The following is a 15,891-nucleotide window of genomic DNA, read 5'->3' on the forward strand; positions in this document are numbered from 1 at the left end:
ATGTTATGATGGTCAATTTGTCAACAGTCAGGTAGAAAATCTGCAGGAAGTCTAGTCACGGTTGTAGCCGTGCCAGCAGAGCAGCTAGAAACTAAGTGTAAATCAATGACCACAAAAAAATAAAAATCCATCTGAGGTATCTGTAGTCATGGTGAGCAAGTCACACAGACAGGCTCTTGTGGTGCTTCTGTGGACTCAAAACAAGAGAAAACACCAAGAGAAGCTCTCACTACCTCTGATGGTGAGATAATGAGTCAGCACAAAGCATTGGAACACAAGGGCATATATAGGCTTCCCACACCTGGTGTTAATCAGGGGCAATTAGACACACCTGACCCTGCAGTGAGATGATTCCCTCACCAAACTCAATGGGCCTCATTTACAAACAGTGCGTACGCACGAATCTGTGCTTGAACTGTACGTACGCACGTTTGAAGCACAAATCTGGGATTCATCAATTTGTTCTTACCTAAATTTCTTCGTACTCTGCGAACAAATGTAGAACTCCCTCAGACCATGCGTACGTACAAATGATGAAAGAAATGTCCTAGGTAATGTTAACACACACCCTTTTGACTAAATGCATACTATATTAAAACTTCATTTATTGAAAAAAAAAAGGCTTTAATAGACAACAATAATTGAATTTACTAATGTATGTACCAAACGTAAATGCCATGTCATCCTCATAACTTATTGTCATATAATTAAAACTTCAATTATAGCAGTTGAGTTATTAAGTTTACAACAGAGTAGACCATATGAAAATGTTCATATTGAAATGTAACACTTTTGTTACAATTGTTTCTATTTCTGCTGATGTGAAATTTTTCTTTTTACCTTTTGAGGCCATCTTTCACGTTCTTTCAGCTTCTCCGTATCACTGCTCTCTTCATGCGGCACCAAACAGATGTCCTTATATAGAGAAATAGAGGCGTGGCAGTATGCTGATGGCAGATCGTGGACACGCGCCTGTCAATTTAGAATGGTTCTGATTTACTAACATATGCACGGTGGTGAGAACAAAATTGGCCTGTACGCATGTGTCATAAATCCGACGATGATTTTGCGCAAGTACTTATTTTTTGCGGAGAGTAAGAACATTTCTGCGCAGATATTAGTGAATGAGGCCCAATGAGAGGCAAGTGTGAGTGCCCCTCACACTATCAGGCCCAAAGAACCCTCTCTCGACCTCTACTCACTTTTAGTAAAACAAGAGCAGTGATACAGTGAAAGGTAACCGAGTGTGTGTGCTCTGTTTCAGGTGCACTCTCTGGATTTAGAGCTTATTGTCCAGTTTATACACTAAGCGCTCCCTCGCGACTGTCGATCCTAAGCGTTTATATGTTTGTTCACAGCTGCTGGAGCCCAGTGGGACCAGCAGCTTTTAGAAAACCATTCACAGCTGCTGACTCCCAACGAGATTCTCCGATGGGGAAGAGCAGTGTTCCCAAACACAAACATCCTGCTTTATCGTCCGTGCTGTGCTCACACCTGCCGATTCTACTGCTCTCGCTCTGTTCCCAGGCAAACACACACAGTCTGCAGCGGAAGGTTACCAATTTGAAGTCTAAAAAAATGAAGGCTATCTTTACCAAAGGAGCAATTATCTCTTAGGTGATAAATGTGCTTGTGTGACACATTGGCTGTCAGCATTGTTACGCCTCATCAACAGATACGCGTCTCTGGGGTTGCAGATGGAAATGTGCTCCAGCTTCACCACGCGCATCACTTCTTGTTTCTTGCAGAGCTTCTGCGCTGTATGCATGGAAGCATTTGAGAGCAAGACAGTATGCCAGTGGCTGTTAGCATATGGATCTTTGCTCTGTCTTAGATCAGATTATATCAGCTGTATGCACTTGTTATCAGTGGGAGCTCTGGGATTAAAGAGAATACTGTGGGGATATTAGAGTGCAGCAATGTACTGCAACATGCAGGAGGGTAGGAAGCAGTGCTGGCTGGATGGATGAGTGTGTGGTTGCATAAATGGCTGGACGAGTGGAAGGATAAAAGAATGAATTGATGGATGCATAAATGGATGGATCTATGAACTAAGGAATGGTTTATTGAGGAAGAAGTAGAAGAAGACAATCAATTAAATTTTTTCACTCTGTTAGTACAAGCATGCTCCACACACACATAGGCCCGAAATACACACACAGACTCTATGGACATGCATTAATGGAGAGCTGTCAGAGGCTGCACATGGACATGGGCCCAGAGCAGTTAGGGATTCGGTGCCTCGCTCAGGAAAGGAACCGGCACCTCTCCAGCTACCAGCCCCATTTCCATGGTTGGTCCGCACAGGGATTTGAACCAGCCACCCTCCATGTCCCTACAGACTGAGCTGCTGTCTACCCCAAATGGATGAATTGAATGATGGGGGAATAAAGGGATGGTAGGGATGGATGGATTGAAGAATGGAAGAATTAAGGGATGGAGGGATGGATGCAATGGATTAGTGAAAGGATGGATGAATGGATAGATGGATGGATGGAATGGATTAGTGAAAGGATGGATGGATGGAGGGATGGATGCAATGTATTAGTGAAAGGTAGGATTGGATGAATTAAAGAATGGATGGATGGATGAATTAAAGTATGGATAGATGATGGATGGATTGAAGAATAGAAGAATTAAGGGATGGAGGGATGGATGCAATGAATGAGTCAAAGTATGGATGGATGAATTAATGGATGGATGATGGAGGGATGGATGGACGAGTGAATTATTGGTTTGAGGGATCGATGAATTGAAGAATTAAGGGATGGAGGGATGGATTAATGGATGAGTGAAAGGATGGATGGATGAATTAAAGTATGGATGGATTGATAGATGGGTGAATTATTGTATGAATGAATTGAATAATGGATTAATTAAGGGATGGAGGGATTGATAAAGGGATGGATTATAGGATAACTGGAAGGATGGATGAATGAACTGAAGGATGGATGAATTAAGGGATGAGAGAAAGGATGGATGGATGGATGGATGATTGGCTTTCACCATATCCAAGGTTTTTGAGAAATGTCATCAACTAAACGTGTTGATGAAGCCCACTGTAAACATTTAGATCTGTCAAAGTCTGAGATAAGATAATATCATCTTTACACACTTTACTGAGAGGATTGTACCGCAGCGCACAATAAAGTGAGAAGCAATACTGGATTGATGCACGCAAGGATTGATGGTATCATCAACTGTAACTTAGTTACATCATAACAAACGTAGCAAATGTAATCCACTTAATATCGGTGGCTGGAAAATTCAAATAAAGCATTAAAAGAAACCATTCTGTTGAAAGAAGAATCAGTTGTGTAAAACTGACAGCGATCCTCATCTCCTAAATGTAGCCTAACTAAACTCATATAGAACAAAAGAACACAAAACAGAGATCTATAATGGTTATTTGATTTAAAAATTCATTATAACAATGTGTTGCTCCCAGCGCTCCACTGCAGAAGCTCTTCTCTGCAGAGGCACCCAGACTGTTTTCATCAGCCACTCATTTAGGAGTTAATTTATGCTTCCAGCAGCAACTGCGAACGTTTCTGTGTGGGCTAAAGGGCACTTTTATTACAGAATGTCTTGAAATTAATTTTCGCAGGAGATTAGTGCAGCTCGCACTTTTTATAACGTCTGCTCTCGCCCTGTGGTGTGTGGAGGAGAGAGGAGGACTTGGGAGCAGAAAGAGAAGGAGTGGGCTCCCTCTGCTGGTGACAAAGACAACAACTGTCAAAGCTTTGGCATAAACTGTCTGAAATAAAAAACAAGAGAGAAGAAGAGGCAGGGGGTGAAAATTGGAAGAAAAGCATCAGAACGCACACAGAGAGACACTATGAGTCAGAAAATACTGGCAAAGACCCAAGCAGGATGGCATACAGAGACAGAAAGAGATAAGTCACTCTAATTTGGTGTGTTATTATTCACTCGGGATAAGTGCTGGGATGAAAACAGCCATACATCACAGTGGTAACACTGTCACATAGTCCCCAGGACTGCCATGCCACTGGCAAGCTGCTTTAGTATCCAGTGCCAGTGAAAGATAAAGAGAGAATGAGAGACAAACAGAGAGAGAGCAGCTTAATAGAGCCATCCATTACGTTCACATGTCGGTGGCGAATAAATAAAAATAAGAAAGTGTTCTCCAAGTACGTTCGCCCTTCACATACTTTTCTAAAAGACCATGCTTGTGCTTTACTGAATACTTTGTACTTACAGCAACCTTCTCATTCTGCCTCTCTACATTTCAGAGGTATTGAACTTGATAAATGTTTTTAAGCAATATTGAATGAGAGGGAGTGATGTTGTACTGAATATCAGCACTGCAAACATTCTCCTTCAGGTTACCACAGATCAGCTGTTTTTTATCATGTACATTTATCTGTAGGTTTGAATTTATCATCAACCAGTGAAGTAAGAGTCTGCTGTGTGATTCAGAGGTACCAGCTTAATTAATGTAATGTTGAAACGTTGATTAACAGTATTCAGAACACCTGGTTGAGGCGGAGTGATACACACAGTGAAAAGTCCCAGTGATGTTGTATTGTATATCAGCACTCACAGACGCCTCTTGTCCAATCAGATTTACTTTACGTTGGAACTAACTGTTGTATAACATTACTTTTTGCTCCACCAATTCAACTAGTTCCACAGCTTGACTAAAACTGGACTTTTGTTGCCAAGCAACCCAAACATTCTCCTGCACTCTTGCTACTTTGTTTGTGTGTAAAAGTTATCACAGAGCTGCTACTTTCTATGATGTTCCTTCATCTGTTTGTTTAATTAATAAAGCAACATGTGAAACAAGTGAAGTTGAATAACAGGATTCAGAACACCTGGCTGAGGCGGAGTGATACACACAGTGAAAAGTCCTAGTGATGTTGTTCTCTGTATCAGCACTCATGGAATGCCTCGTGTCCAATTAGATTACTTGGTTGGAACTGTTGTATAATACCTTGTATATTATTCACAACTCAAGTGTATTTAAAATAGTTCAAATAACCTCAACTAGCTATAACATACTTATTGCATTAGCATGTTTAGGTACGTATATCTTAAAGTTCTTGGGTACTTTTTTGTCAAGTTACATTTCCAATCCAGTGTTATATGTGTTACCTTTGCTTAAGTGAAAGATCTGAGTTCTTGCAATACTTTAACATTGGTATCGTGTGTTAATATTTCTGTCTAAGGAGGACACTAATGGCAAAATCTTCTCACAATATGAATTTTAGATACCAGTATTGATCTTAAACTGAAAAGATCAATGTAACCAGGTTGGAAAAATCTTTCTGGCTAATCGTGTGAAATATATCAGGCAACTTTGATGTAAAAGTGATGCTAAATGCAAAATTCAATATCGCCATAATGTATCCATTATCTATAACCTGCTATAACACAACCAGGAATATCAAAGAGATAACTACTTCTGTGTAAACCATTGCACTGTTCCTTACTGTGATTGATGGAAGGAAACAATAAATTGGCCAATCAGCTGCATTAGTATGATTGGTTGTTAAGAGAAAGGGCACCTTGGCTTTAAATGAAATAGCCCCATCGTCATATATATGTTACGATGGAGCTTGTAACATTATCTTACAGGTTTTACAGCCATGTCTTGCTGGCAGGTGACTCTACTCTTTACGCTGTGGTCATAAAAAGGTGGAGATAGCAGCATTTGTGTCTCAGAGAGGACGCACTCGGAGGGCGTGTTTGATGACATGCTCATACTTATGGACAGGTTTAGATCTGTGTTGACCAAATAAACATCCTCCTGCATAAATAGGGAGAATTTGATGTGTTTATTTGCGCAGATGATTGTGAAATGTCATGGCCGTCTTTTCAGATAACTCGCACGTGCACGTCCACACACACAGTACACACACGTAAGTGAGAAATTCATTCATATCCGCAAGTTGTCTCTGCAAATGTTTGAAGAGGAGGATGAGGATGAAAATTCATGAAGAACAGATGGGTTCAGGGGGAAACAGGTCTGATTTGAGTAATGCCGGTCCAAATTTATTTCCGGAAAAGTCTGGCACACTGGAACTTCTCCTCAGCTCGACTTCAAATACTGAGTTGTGCTGCAGCATATTGAAGTCTGCCAATATATTTGCTGTTGTAAATGAAGGAGCATTAACCAAAAACTGTAAAAATGTATTGTGATTACATTGCAAGTGAGTAATTGCAGGATAACGTTTGAAGGCTGCATTAAAGTACATTTCCTTCATCGCTATCCTTTAATTACAGTGCTGAATTTTCACTTCCATTTGCTCTATCTCTCTCCAGCTCCGTGTGATGCAGATGCCTTCTTCTGTCACAGTAACATGTGCATAAACAACACGCTGGTGTGCAACGGCATGCAGAACTGTGTCTACCCCTGGGACGAGAACCAGTGTAAAGGTGAGACGTTACTTATGAGCTGAAATGTTTAGCACCATGAAGAGAGACACTATAATAGGCTATGTTTAAAGGTTCAGCACCATGGACAGCGACAATTAGTGACAATTGTCACTTATGAGTGCTACAAATAATATTAGAGGCATTTTTAGTAATGCCTCCATGACACCATTGGTACTGTTTTGCTGTACTGTAATAAGACTATAACACATATAGCCTTCTTGTAACCAATTAAAGGGCACATACAACCTTTTTTTCAATAAGTGTCTTACTTTACGTGAAGGGATCGTACATAAATTCTATTATAGCAATTCTGATATTTCATGGAGAGATTCCTGTACTTTCTATTTCTCTTTGCTCTTTTTGCTGGTTTGAGGGGGGCGTGGCTTAGTTTGGAAAAAAGGGGTGTCTTATTTGTTCACGCACCAATCAGGATTTAGCATTTAAAGCAGACATGATAACAAGACACAGGCCAAGAGGTTGAGTTTTTGAGTGTTAAACTTTGCAAATAAAGGGAGTTGAGTTATACAATTTTACGTAAAGAAATAGAAACTTGTTGAAATCTGCTCCACTGTCTTAGTTTTTTGCCCTTATTTTAAACTCTTTTTTATGCCTCAGAGCAAGCAAGGTCTTGTGTAGTCCCTGACTTTGTGATACTGTCAGTTTCTTTATTTCCTCTGCAGCTTGATCCCTCACTCCACTCAGAATTTTAAAGCCACTGGATCTGATCTTGATCCCTGGTGTCTTGCTTCTGGGAGCTCCACACTTTGTCTAAACTTATAACCGAGTTTCCCTCATTGCAGCACTTTTGTATCTCAAGCCGTACTGATAATAATTAAGGGAGATGTTTGAACTCTGGAGTTTAGTCTGTTTTATCTGCTTTATATTGCGAAATAATTAGTCTACTGTTCCTTGACCTTACATGACCCATCCCTGCTTCAAAGTTTTTAAAGTCAGATGAGATCTATACAGTAGCTCCCCTTGGCCCTCTAGAATGGAAACTCCCACGGCAATATATAAAATGTGGTTTTGATGCTCATTAAACTGTTGCGCTTGGCTTACAGTTAAGAAGGTGCTTGTTTGTTATTCCTTCAAACATATACATACACAAAACCCTTTAACCTGCTTCGCATTATTTCTTTTTTGCAGTAAACTTCCAGCTCTCAGTTACCGTCCTTTCTTTAAATGTAATTGAAAAGCTGCTTGTGTTGTATGCTTCACTGCAACTCTGAAGCTTTAACCAGAGCCAACGACAAATTAAATTAATTAGGTTATTGAATCCTGCATGGCTGATTTCTTACTCAAAGCAAGGTACCTTTTCCCCCAACAGTCCGAGTTTGAAATTGTGCAGAACCCAGCAAGAAGAGGCTGTGTTTCTCAGCCTGTTACTCCATCTTCTTCTTTGTCCTCGCTCTAGTAAAGCATAGGACCACCGTAGTGCCCACATTTGTCCTCATTAGTGGTAAAATGTCAGGCTTTATCCCTTTCTCCTTTACACTTCTGAATGTAACTATTTAGTGTCATTGAAGCGCAGTGTGCTGTGCTACATGTTCATCCAGCATTTAAATGTCACAGATCTCATGGCTCTCTACGCACTGTTAGTCTGTGCTACTGCTGCGGCTTCCCTTGTGATAAATAGACTTTGGCTACGACTCTTTTTGACCATTTTTGTAATTGCTCATGAACGTCTTGACCTCAATTTTGTACATGATAAGGTCGATTTGTTAGAAGATTTCCCTCTTTCGGCTGTTACTGAGGAAATTTTTATGTCTGTTTGTTAAGCCCCGCCCCCCTGAAGTTTGCAGTGGCTGATTATCTCTTGAAATTCTTAGTCATATTATAAATAACTGGTAATTTCTTCAGAAAAAGGTAGACAAAAGAAGGATTTTCATTTCTGTCCTTTGACAGTTGGCAGATTTGATCAGCTATAGCTAGCTAGCTAATTAAACTTACGGTACTAAGGAAATCTTTATGTCCATTTGTTAAGCTCCGCCCCCCTTAAGTTTACAGTGGCCGATTATTTCTTGAAATTCTTAGCAATATTCTAAATAATTGGTCTTGACTTCAAACAAAGGTAGACAAAACAAGGATTTTCATTTCTGTCCTGTGACAGTTGGCATCAGCTCTACCTAGCTGGCTAATTCAGCTAACATTAGCTACATAAGTTAGTCAAAAATGCCGTCTCTGGCTGACTTTTATTGTTTCACCTAAATCAACTCTAAACAACAAACCTGTTATTAAGAGTTCTTTAATATGCACTGAATGCTTACGCTTATGATCTAGTGCTAAAACACTGAAGCTAATGCTAACAGGAGATTGGGAAAATGTCAGCATCCTACATTACTACTCCGTTACTTGCATTGTTCTTATATTATGTGGACCTACTTGGTCTTAATATTTTAAGTGTTATTTTTTTGTCACAACTCTGGTTGTCTGCTTAGCTCACATAAGAAGTCAAATAGAGCTAAACAGAGCTGCTACTCTGATATGGTATTAACCAGGACCAGCTTTTTATGCAGTACGAAACTACAATACAGTTGATGTTTTGACCTAACCTCTAATCTCACAAAGTAACATAGTATGTAATGCCCCCGGCCATGGAAGTAATGCTTTGTTTGGTAACTGCTGTAAGCATTAAGCTAATTAGCCAGACATGCTAATGTTTGTAGCATACATTTGAGCCGATAGACACCCTGATTAATCGCAATCCTTTAAGTTACAATCTCAAAGATCTCTGCTTTGTTCTGTTTGGCAGCACCTATGGCATTAAGCGTGTAATTGTGAACCTTACTTGACCTCATTCTCCAGAGATTCTTTAATCCAGGTTTGACAACAGTCACTGAGCAGTCTCATCATGGATGTTTCTTTGTTTGTTCAGTCATAATAACTTTGCACATTAGGCAGTCTTTTACGTTCGCTCTGCTTACCCTCTCTGGGTAACCTACCAATGCTTTGTGATAGAAACCGTGTGACTGTTAGGGCTGCAAAATGAATCAAGATGTGTTCAATATGACAGTATTGATCACAAGTATTTTCTCTGTTTTCTCATAGTCATAAGTATCCTGACACATTTTGAAGGACATCTTACTGGGCCATATAGTTTATATTCTCATAAACTTATCCTATTAAGTTACCCTATTTTTCTGTCTCTCTACCTCTTTGCAGAGAAGAGGAAAGCAAACATCCTGGACAACCTGAACAACACAAATGGGACCATAATTGGTGTCACTTGTTGCATCGTCCTCATCCTCCTCATCGTCTCTGTCATCGTCCAGATCAAGCAGCCACGTAAAAAGTACATCCTGCGGCGCGAGGACTTTGACCCCACCATGTTCCAGGAGGTCTTCGAGCCGCCTCACTACGAGCTGTGCACTTTACGGAGCGCCACCGCAGCCGCAGCCACCTCAGCAGACTTAGTCGACCTGGCAGAAGACTTTGAGAACTACCACGCCCTCCGCCGTGCCTCCTCACGCTGCGTCCACGATCACCACTGTGGCTCCTCCTCCAACCCCGGCTCCGCCCACATATCCCAGCTGTCACTCAGTGGACGAGGGAGCCGTGGGAACTTGAGCGCTCGAGACGCAGCGGCGGCCACCCTCCTCACAGACCTTCCGCAGCCGCCCATGTCGGTGCGGCCCTTGTTGCCGACCACAGGAAACCGCAGGAGCATCTTGGTCATGAAGCACAGCTACTCGCAAGAGGCGGCGGACAATGGATGCGACCTGGACGACGACCTGGACGAAGTTCCCACCACCAGCCACCGGCTTTCACGCCACGAAAAGGCAGTACAGCGGTCAGTATCCATAGATTTCTGATGAGGAAAGAACAACAACCCCAGAGCTAACAATGGGGATGTCTTGAATGTGTTTGGGATACTTACATTAATTTTCGTTTTCCTCTTATAGCTTGGTTCTTTCTCTTCCTCTCATTATTTATTTAAGATTACAATAAGCTTTTTTTGCATTTATCCTTGTTCTTCCCCCCTTTTTTATCATTAAAAACCTTTTTAATTTTTTACAAAGGGCTCAATTATGATCTTGCATGCACATCTTTGAACATGTCCCCCTGCTAGTTGTCCTCAAAAGGTGATTTTTTTTAGCTTTCATCTATAAACTCTAATTTTCTGTGAGGATTAATTCAGTCTTCAAGCAAATTCAGACCTCATGTTAGAAGACATTATGTCTGTTATCAGTCCAGTTTCGGCTGATAACTAAAGGGCTTGAATCTGTGCCTCATAAGGATTATTACCTTCCAAATTATTCTAAACTATGCATTTCTATTCCTAGCTTTGATACTGATAATATATAGCATATATTCTATATGGCTCAACATTTTGGCATGAGCAAGATTATATATTTTAAAAAACGAGGACATTTACTGTGAACTTGCACCTTGACTGCTTAGAAAGTAACTGTATATGTTTACAAAAACACTATGTGAAAGTACATTTTGGTAAAAATAATCTGAATGTCCGATCTTCTCCTGCATGCACTTTCAGTGTTCTTCTTGAGTGTTTGTTAATTTTCTACAAGTTTGCATGCAAGGCTCCCAGAGATTAGCAAAAAAAGAGCACTAATGACGTTATTGCTGTGATGTAGCACATTCTATGCAAAAGGAATTTGATATTAAATGAAAGAGCCGTGACATTTCAGGTTCTGCCTGATTGGCTCTTTGAGCAAACATGAATCAGAGTACAACACAACTAGGGTCTAAGAGACAATCTCAAGGTAAGCACCCTTATCCAACAATCAACATCTTTATATGTTGTGTAGTCATCATTTGCCCAGTCAGTATATACTTTTATGTAAGTTGTTTTTTCCTTTTCTGTGATTTTTGCGCAGGTTTATTATTTTTTTTATGTTTCTATCATTATTTTCTACAAGATGGTTTTCCTGCTTGCAGCCATCTTGCCCTCCTACTGAGTTTGTTTGAAGTCTTTGTGATGCTCGAGTTTACTGTATGTCCTCCCGAGGTCATACATTGTGTCACTCAGTGGTTATTCATTAGCATGGATTTTTTTTTTTTTTTTTTTTTTTAAATCATCTTTAGCTGAAGCTGTTATTAAATAAATATGTCTAACCTGTGCACTTTCTCCCTGTAGGCCTACAGCACATCATTTATACTAGTGGTGTAAAAACACTTGTTAAGTCCACATAAAAGCTCAAACATGACAGCAGACACAATCCTACATGTTTTCATTACATGCACATGCTAACGAAAGCACATTAACCAGATCACATGGCAGCCATTTTGCTCTGACACTATGCTCAGAGAGGGTCGCTCAAATGATGTAATTATGTCAAATTGCTGTGTTTCAGATCTACGTAAAACAGCATATTTGATAAGTCATTAATTAGAGACGGCCAAGTCAGAACAGGTTGTAACAGTGGCTAGTAGTCCTGTAGGAGAGAGTTAGCAGCATTGTGTTAGCTTAGCAGATTAGCTAAAAAAGTCAACAGGCATTAGCTTACCTGGAGGTTAGCTAAAAATGTCAGAGTCTACAGGTCTTAGCTTACCTGGACGTTAGCTAAAAAAGTCAGAGTCTACAGGTCTTAGCTTACCTGGACGTTAGCTAAAAAAGTCAGAGTCTACAGGTGTTAGCTTACCTGGAGGTTAGCTAAAAAAGTCAGAGTCTACAGGTGTTAGCTTACCTGGAGGTTAGCTAAAAAAGTCAGAGTCTACAGGTGTTAGCTTACCTGGAGGTTAGCTAAAAAAGTCAGAGTCAACTGGTGTTAGCTCACCTGGAGGTTAGCTAAAAAAGTCATAGTCTACAGGCAAGAAAATTAAGATTTTCAAGCTGCTACCTTAGAATTGAATCATGCTAGTTCTCCGTGGGGCTATATTCACTATTTATACACTATTCACTTTTCATACATTAGCAGTAAAATATTTACAGCATAACCTGCACCAGCTCGCTAATGAGGAGAGGTTGTGTCATGGACGGTCAGAGACGCATGTCAGCACTGCTTCACACTTTCAACACTAGTATATAACAACCAAACATTGGCAGGCACTAGCTGTGATGCTATACAGGGTGACGTTAATACCATATTTACTAGATTCTGACTGTTACGAGCTAATGCTAGCTAGTATTTAACCAATTATTAGCTAACACTTCTGTTAGCTTGGAATTTAGGTCTCGTTATGTTTGCTAGGAAGTGGTTAAATGCTAATGTTAGCTAACACAAACCATTGTATTTTCAGTTGCAAATATTCGAGGGGATTTGAAATGTTAACAATTTTTCAGATTTAATATGTTTTGACGATTAGCAAACCTGGAACACACCCATGCTACATTATAACAGCATTTAGCTTCCCACCCTGAGCGTGATGTCAGAGCAAAATGGCCGCCGTGTGAATACAATAAACTGAGATTGTTGAAATGTCTTTGTAATTTACAAATCATTATTCATCACACTTATACAGAATTACTCTGTAGTTTTGCATGATTTATGTCACTTGTAGTGTTTGATTTTCTGTTTGGTTAATTGTGAACCATATTTATGCCTGTGTGTAACAGTTCATGTGAATGCTCCATGACTATGCACTCATGAGGTTGCAATAAGCACAATACAGAAAAAGAAGAAGTTGCATCAATAAATCTCAGATGTAAATAATTAATGAGAGAAATTTAGTTCCATTAAGCAAAAATTCCACGTAGAAGTTCACGCTTGCACCTTCATCCTTGTGTAAATTGGAGTGGTCACATGAAGTGCGACCCATTGTTCTGTCTTTTAGTGTGAAAAATGTGCTGTCCTCTTGTGTGTGTGTGTCTGCTTATGTTCTACATTATGTTGCATTGTCTCCATCATGTAGACTTCTTGAGAATAGTGCAATCCTGGATCAGTACGAACGGGCGTCACTGACATATGAAAAAGCGGAGCGGAGATTTACACCAGCATGATGCTGATTCTGATGAAGGGACACTTTGTAATGTGAATTCATGTGCAAAGATGAACACAAAGGACTAGATGAAAATCCTTCAGCGGCAATGCTGTGAACATTTCTGAAAATAAGTCAGCTCTGTACGTCCTGTAGTAAATCCAGATTTTTTGATCTCACTGGAAAGTCATTGACCTTTATGAACGCGTTTATTCGTTATTCAAACTAAATTTGGGATGTTTGTGAGAAACATATCTGTCATTGTCATAGACTCCTCACTGATAACAAAATGAATGTCATCAAACATCTTCCAGTTCTTTTTAAGCATGTATTTTTCTAAATAAAAGCAAACATATTATGATTTTAACGGCTAATTATAGATGCTTGTAGTTTGTCAAATTTAGGATGATTAATTTAACTAGAGAACTAACTAGATAATAATTCAAGGCCGAGTGGCTTGTGCATGCTTATTTTATATCCATTAAAGCATTAACATACTAACATTAAGATATTAAAAGCCCCCATCTACTAATACATAAATCATATGGACATAAGAAGTGATGAAAAAAGCATCTTTAAAATTAATTGCATTGCATGTTATCGCTTAGCTAAATCATTAGGATAATTGCGACACTTAAATGAAACCATTTTCCTTTTTCACATAAACTCCCTTTAAAGTATGTCGACTAACTTTTTGACAAATGTTTTTTTTTTTTTTTTGCTATGTATTCACTTTGAGTCTGTTTGTCCTCTAACTCTCTTAATACTAGCTTAATACCTTTGTATTAAAACAGACTTTTCTACTCGGGCAAATTGAAAGGAGTTTTTACAGTTATTCAAATTATCTTTCAGGGCTGATTTTACTGATGCTTTGTAAAATAAATAACAATAAAGATTCACTTTTTTTCTTTGTTTTATTGAGGTTTGGTCCGTAGTTCCTCTGTAGTGTGCCCTCAAACCATGTTTCATGATTTTATATGTTTTTGGATATTGGGTTACTTGTTGTGGCTATTTGCTCTCGAGGGAAACCAAAAGTATTTGTTTCATCAAACAGGAAAATAAAATGACGTTGAAGTTCAAACAATCCCAAGGCAACTGACAGTCAAGTTAAATGACTTTTATGTGTTTTTCCCGATGAGATCAACCCCATATAAAATGCAGAAGAGACAGGTTAACCTCGCATTTAAATAACACTGTTGGCAGGCTTCTTTTGTAGGCCTGCATGAGAGAAGTAGATCAGCTGTGAGCACAATGACATCAACACAATCACACAAACTATTTTTTCTTACTCTCTATCATTGTACCTGTTATTTTCTTAATGGTTGATTTTTATGGTATTTGCCATCTGTGTGTACATTATTTTCTGTAATCAATGTCATGTATGTATTATTTACATCCATGCTCTTCACTCTGTTTTTCCTCCATACACACACAATCATTCACAGAACCATACTTCTGCAGATAGTGAATAAAATGTTTCTTTTCTACACATACATCGTACGTCTGTGTTGTCCTTCTGTTTCACAATTGTTCCAACATTTTATTAAGACATTAAAAGAGCTCACACATCGTCTCATCTCTTTCTCTGTGTTCTTTACTCTCTATTAAACACACACAAACTCACCTGCCAGTACATAGATAGAGGTTGACACCTTCATAATTAGGTAAGTCTAAACCAATTTGATCATAAGCAGCCCAGGCAGGCAGCATATGAGGAAAGTTGGGGGCCCAGAACAGACTTGAAGTAATAGTGTTTTTATTTCTCTGCAGATACATCAGACAGATGCATCATTCCTCTGCATCTTGCCAAGTTTGACAGCATTCGGAGCTAAGGTTTCTCTCCCTTGCATCTTGAGCGATCTGTTGTCCTGAGTAACTTTACAAATGTAGAGTGTCGTTTTAAAAAAAAAAAAAGGTTTGTGGTGTATGCATCAAGATTTTCTTCTTTGCTTTGGACTGCAGAGGTGCATTTTCCCTTCCTGTGCTCTACAAGTGGCTAGGATTGACGAGCCATGGGACACTGGTGATTTCAGATACGGGACTGAAACTTTGGTTATTGAAAAATAGCGTACCTTTAATGTAAAGATGTTCATGGAGACAAAAAAAAAAACAGAATCAGGTTTTTTAAAATCATTTTCATGTAACCACCCAAAATGAAATTGCATATTTCAGCTGCTGATTTCCAATTTTGTTTCTTATTTTGATGTCTTAACAGTAGAATATCAGGTTGTTTTTATATCAAAACAATAACAGAAAGCCTTGTTGAGGAGATGAAATAACAGAATGTTTTAAATAAAGTTATGTTTATTCCATAACTAGGTGCATACATTATTATACTCATCCAACTAACCTTTATTTACTCTCACTTTTACTGATTTCTAAACTTTATTAATTTGTTATATGTCTTTCTCTTTGTCAAACTTCATTGTGTTGTGTTTTTTTTTTTTTACCTGTTTGCATATTTCTTTGATAACATTAAGAAAATGCTGGACAGAATGTTTTCAATAAACTAATGTTTACTGATTCTAGTGTGATGATTGTTTTGTCAGTAACATCTGATTTTCTCATTAGGGCTGTACTTTGCATGACAGGTTAGTGAGATCACATACT

The 15,891-nt window shown here is 39.1% G+C and overlaps 1 protein-coding gene across 2 annotated transcripts in view; it reads left to right on the forward strand.

Moving 5' to 3' along the window:
• The window catches only part of neto1l (neuropilin (NRP) and tolloid (TLL)-like 1, like), an 83,065-nt gene extending 67,361 nt beyond the window's left edge, over positions 1–15,704 (forward strand). The window contains exons 9-12 of one of the 2 annotated variants that reach the window (XM_069667340.1): positions 6,289–6,402; positions 9,565–10,192; positions 11,052–11,126; positions 15,052–15,704. In XM_069667340.1, the coding sequence (XP_069523441.1) occupies positions 6,289–6,402; positions 9,565–10,192; positions 11,052–11,112 (803 nt within the window). In that variant the 3' untranslated portion in view covers positions 11,113–11,126; positions 15,052–15,704. Of the gene's footprint in view, positions 1–6,288; positions 6,403–9,564; positions 10,193–11,051; positions 11,127–13,215; positions 13,319–15,051 lie in introns of those variants that run through there. The other variant, XM_069667341.1, reaches the window with a different exon arrangement.
• The last annotated feature ends 187 nt before the right edge of the window (positions 15,705–15,891 follow it).

This window comes from Semicossyphus pulcher, unplaced genomic scaffold (assembly GCF_022749685.1).
Source record: "Semicossyphus pulcher isolate SPU_LCO1_2020_fin unplaced genomic scaffold, fSemPul1.0.p SCAF_18, whole genome shotgun sequence".
NCBI classification, from domain to species: Eukaryota; Metazoa; Chordata; class Actinopteri; order Labriformes; family Labridae; genus Semicossyphus; species Semicossyphus pulcher.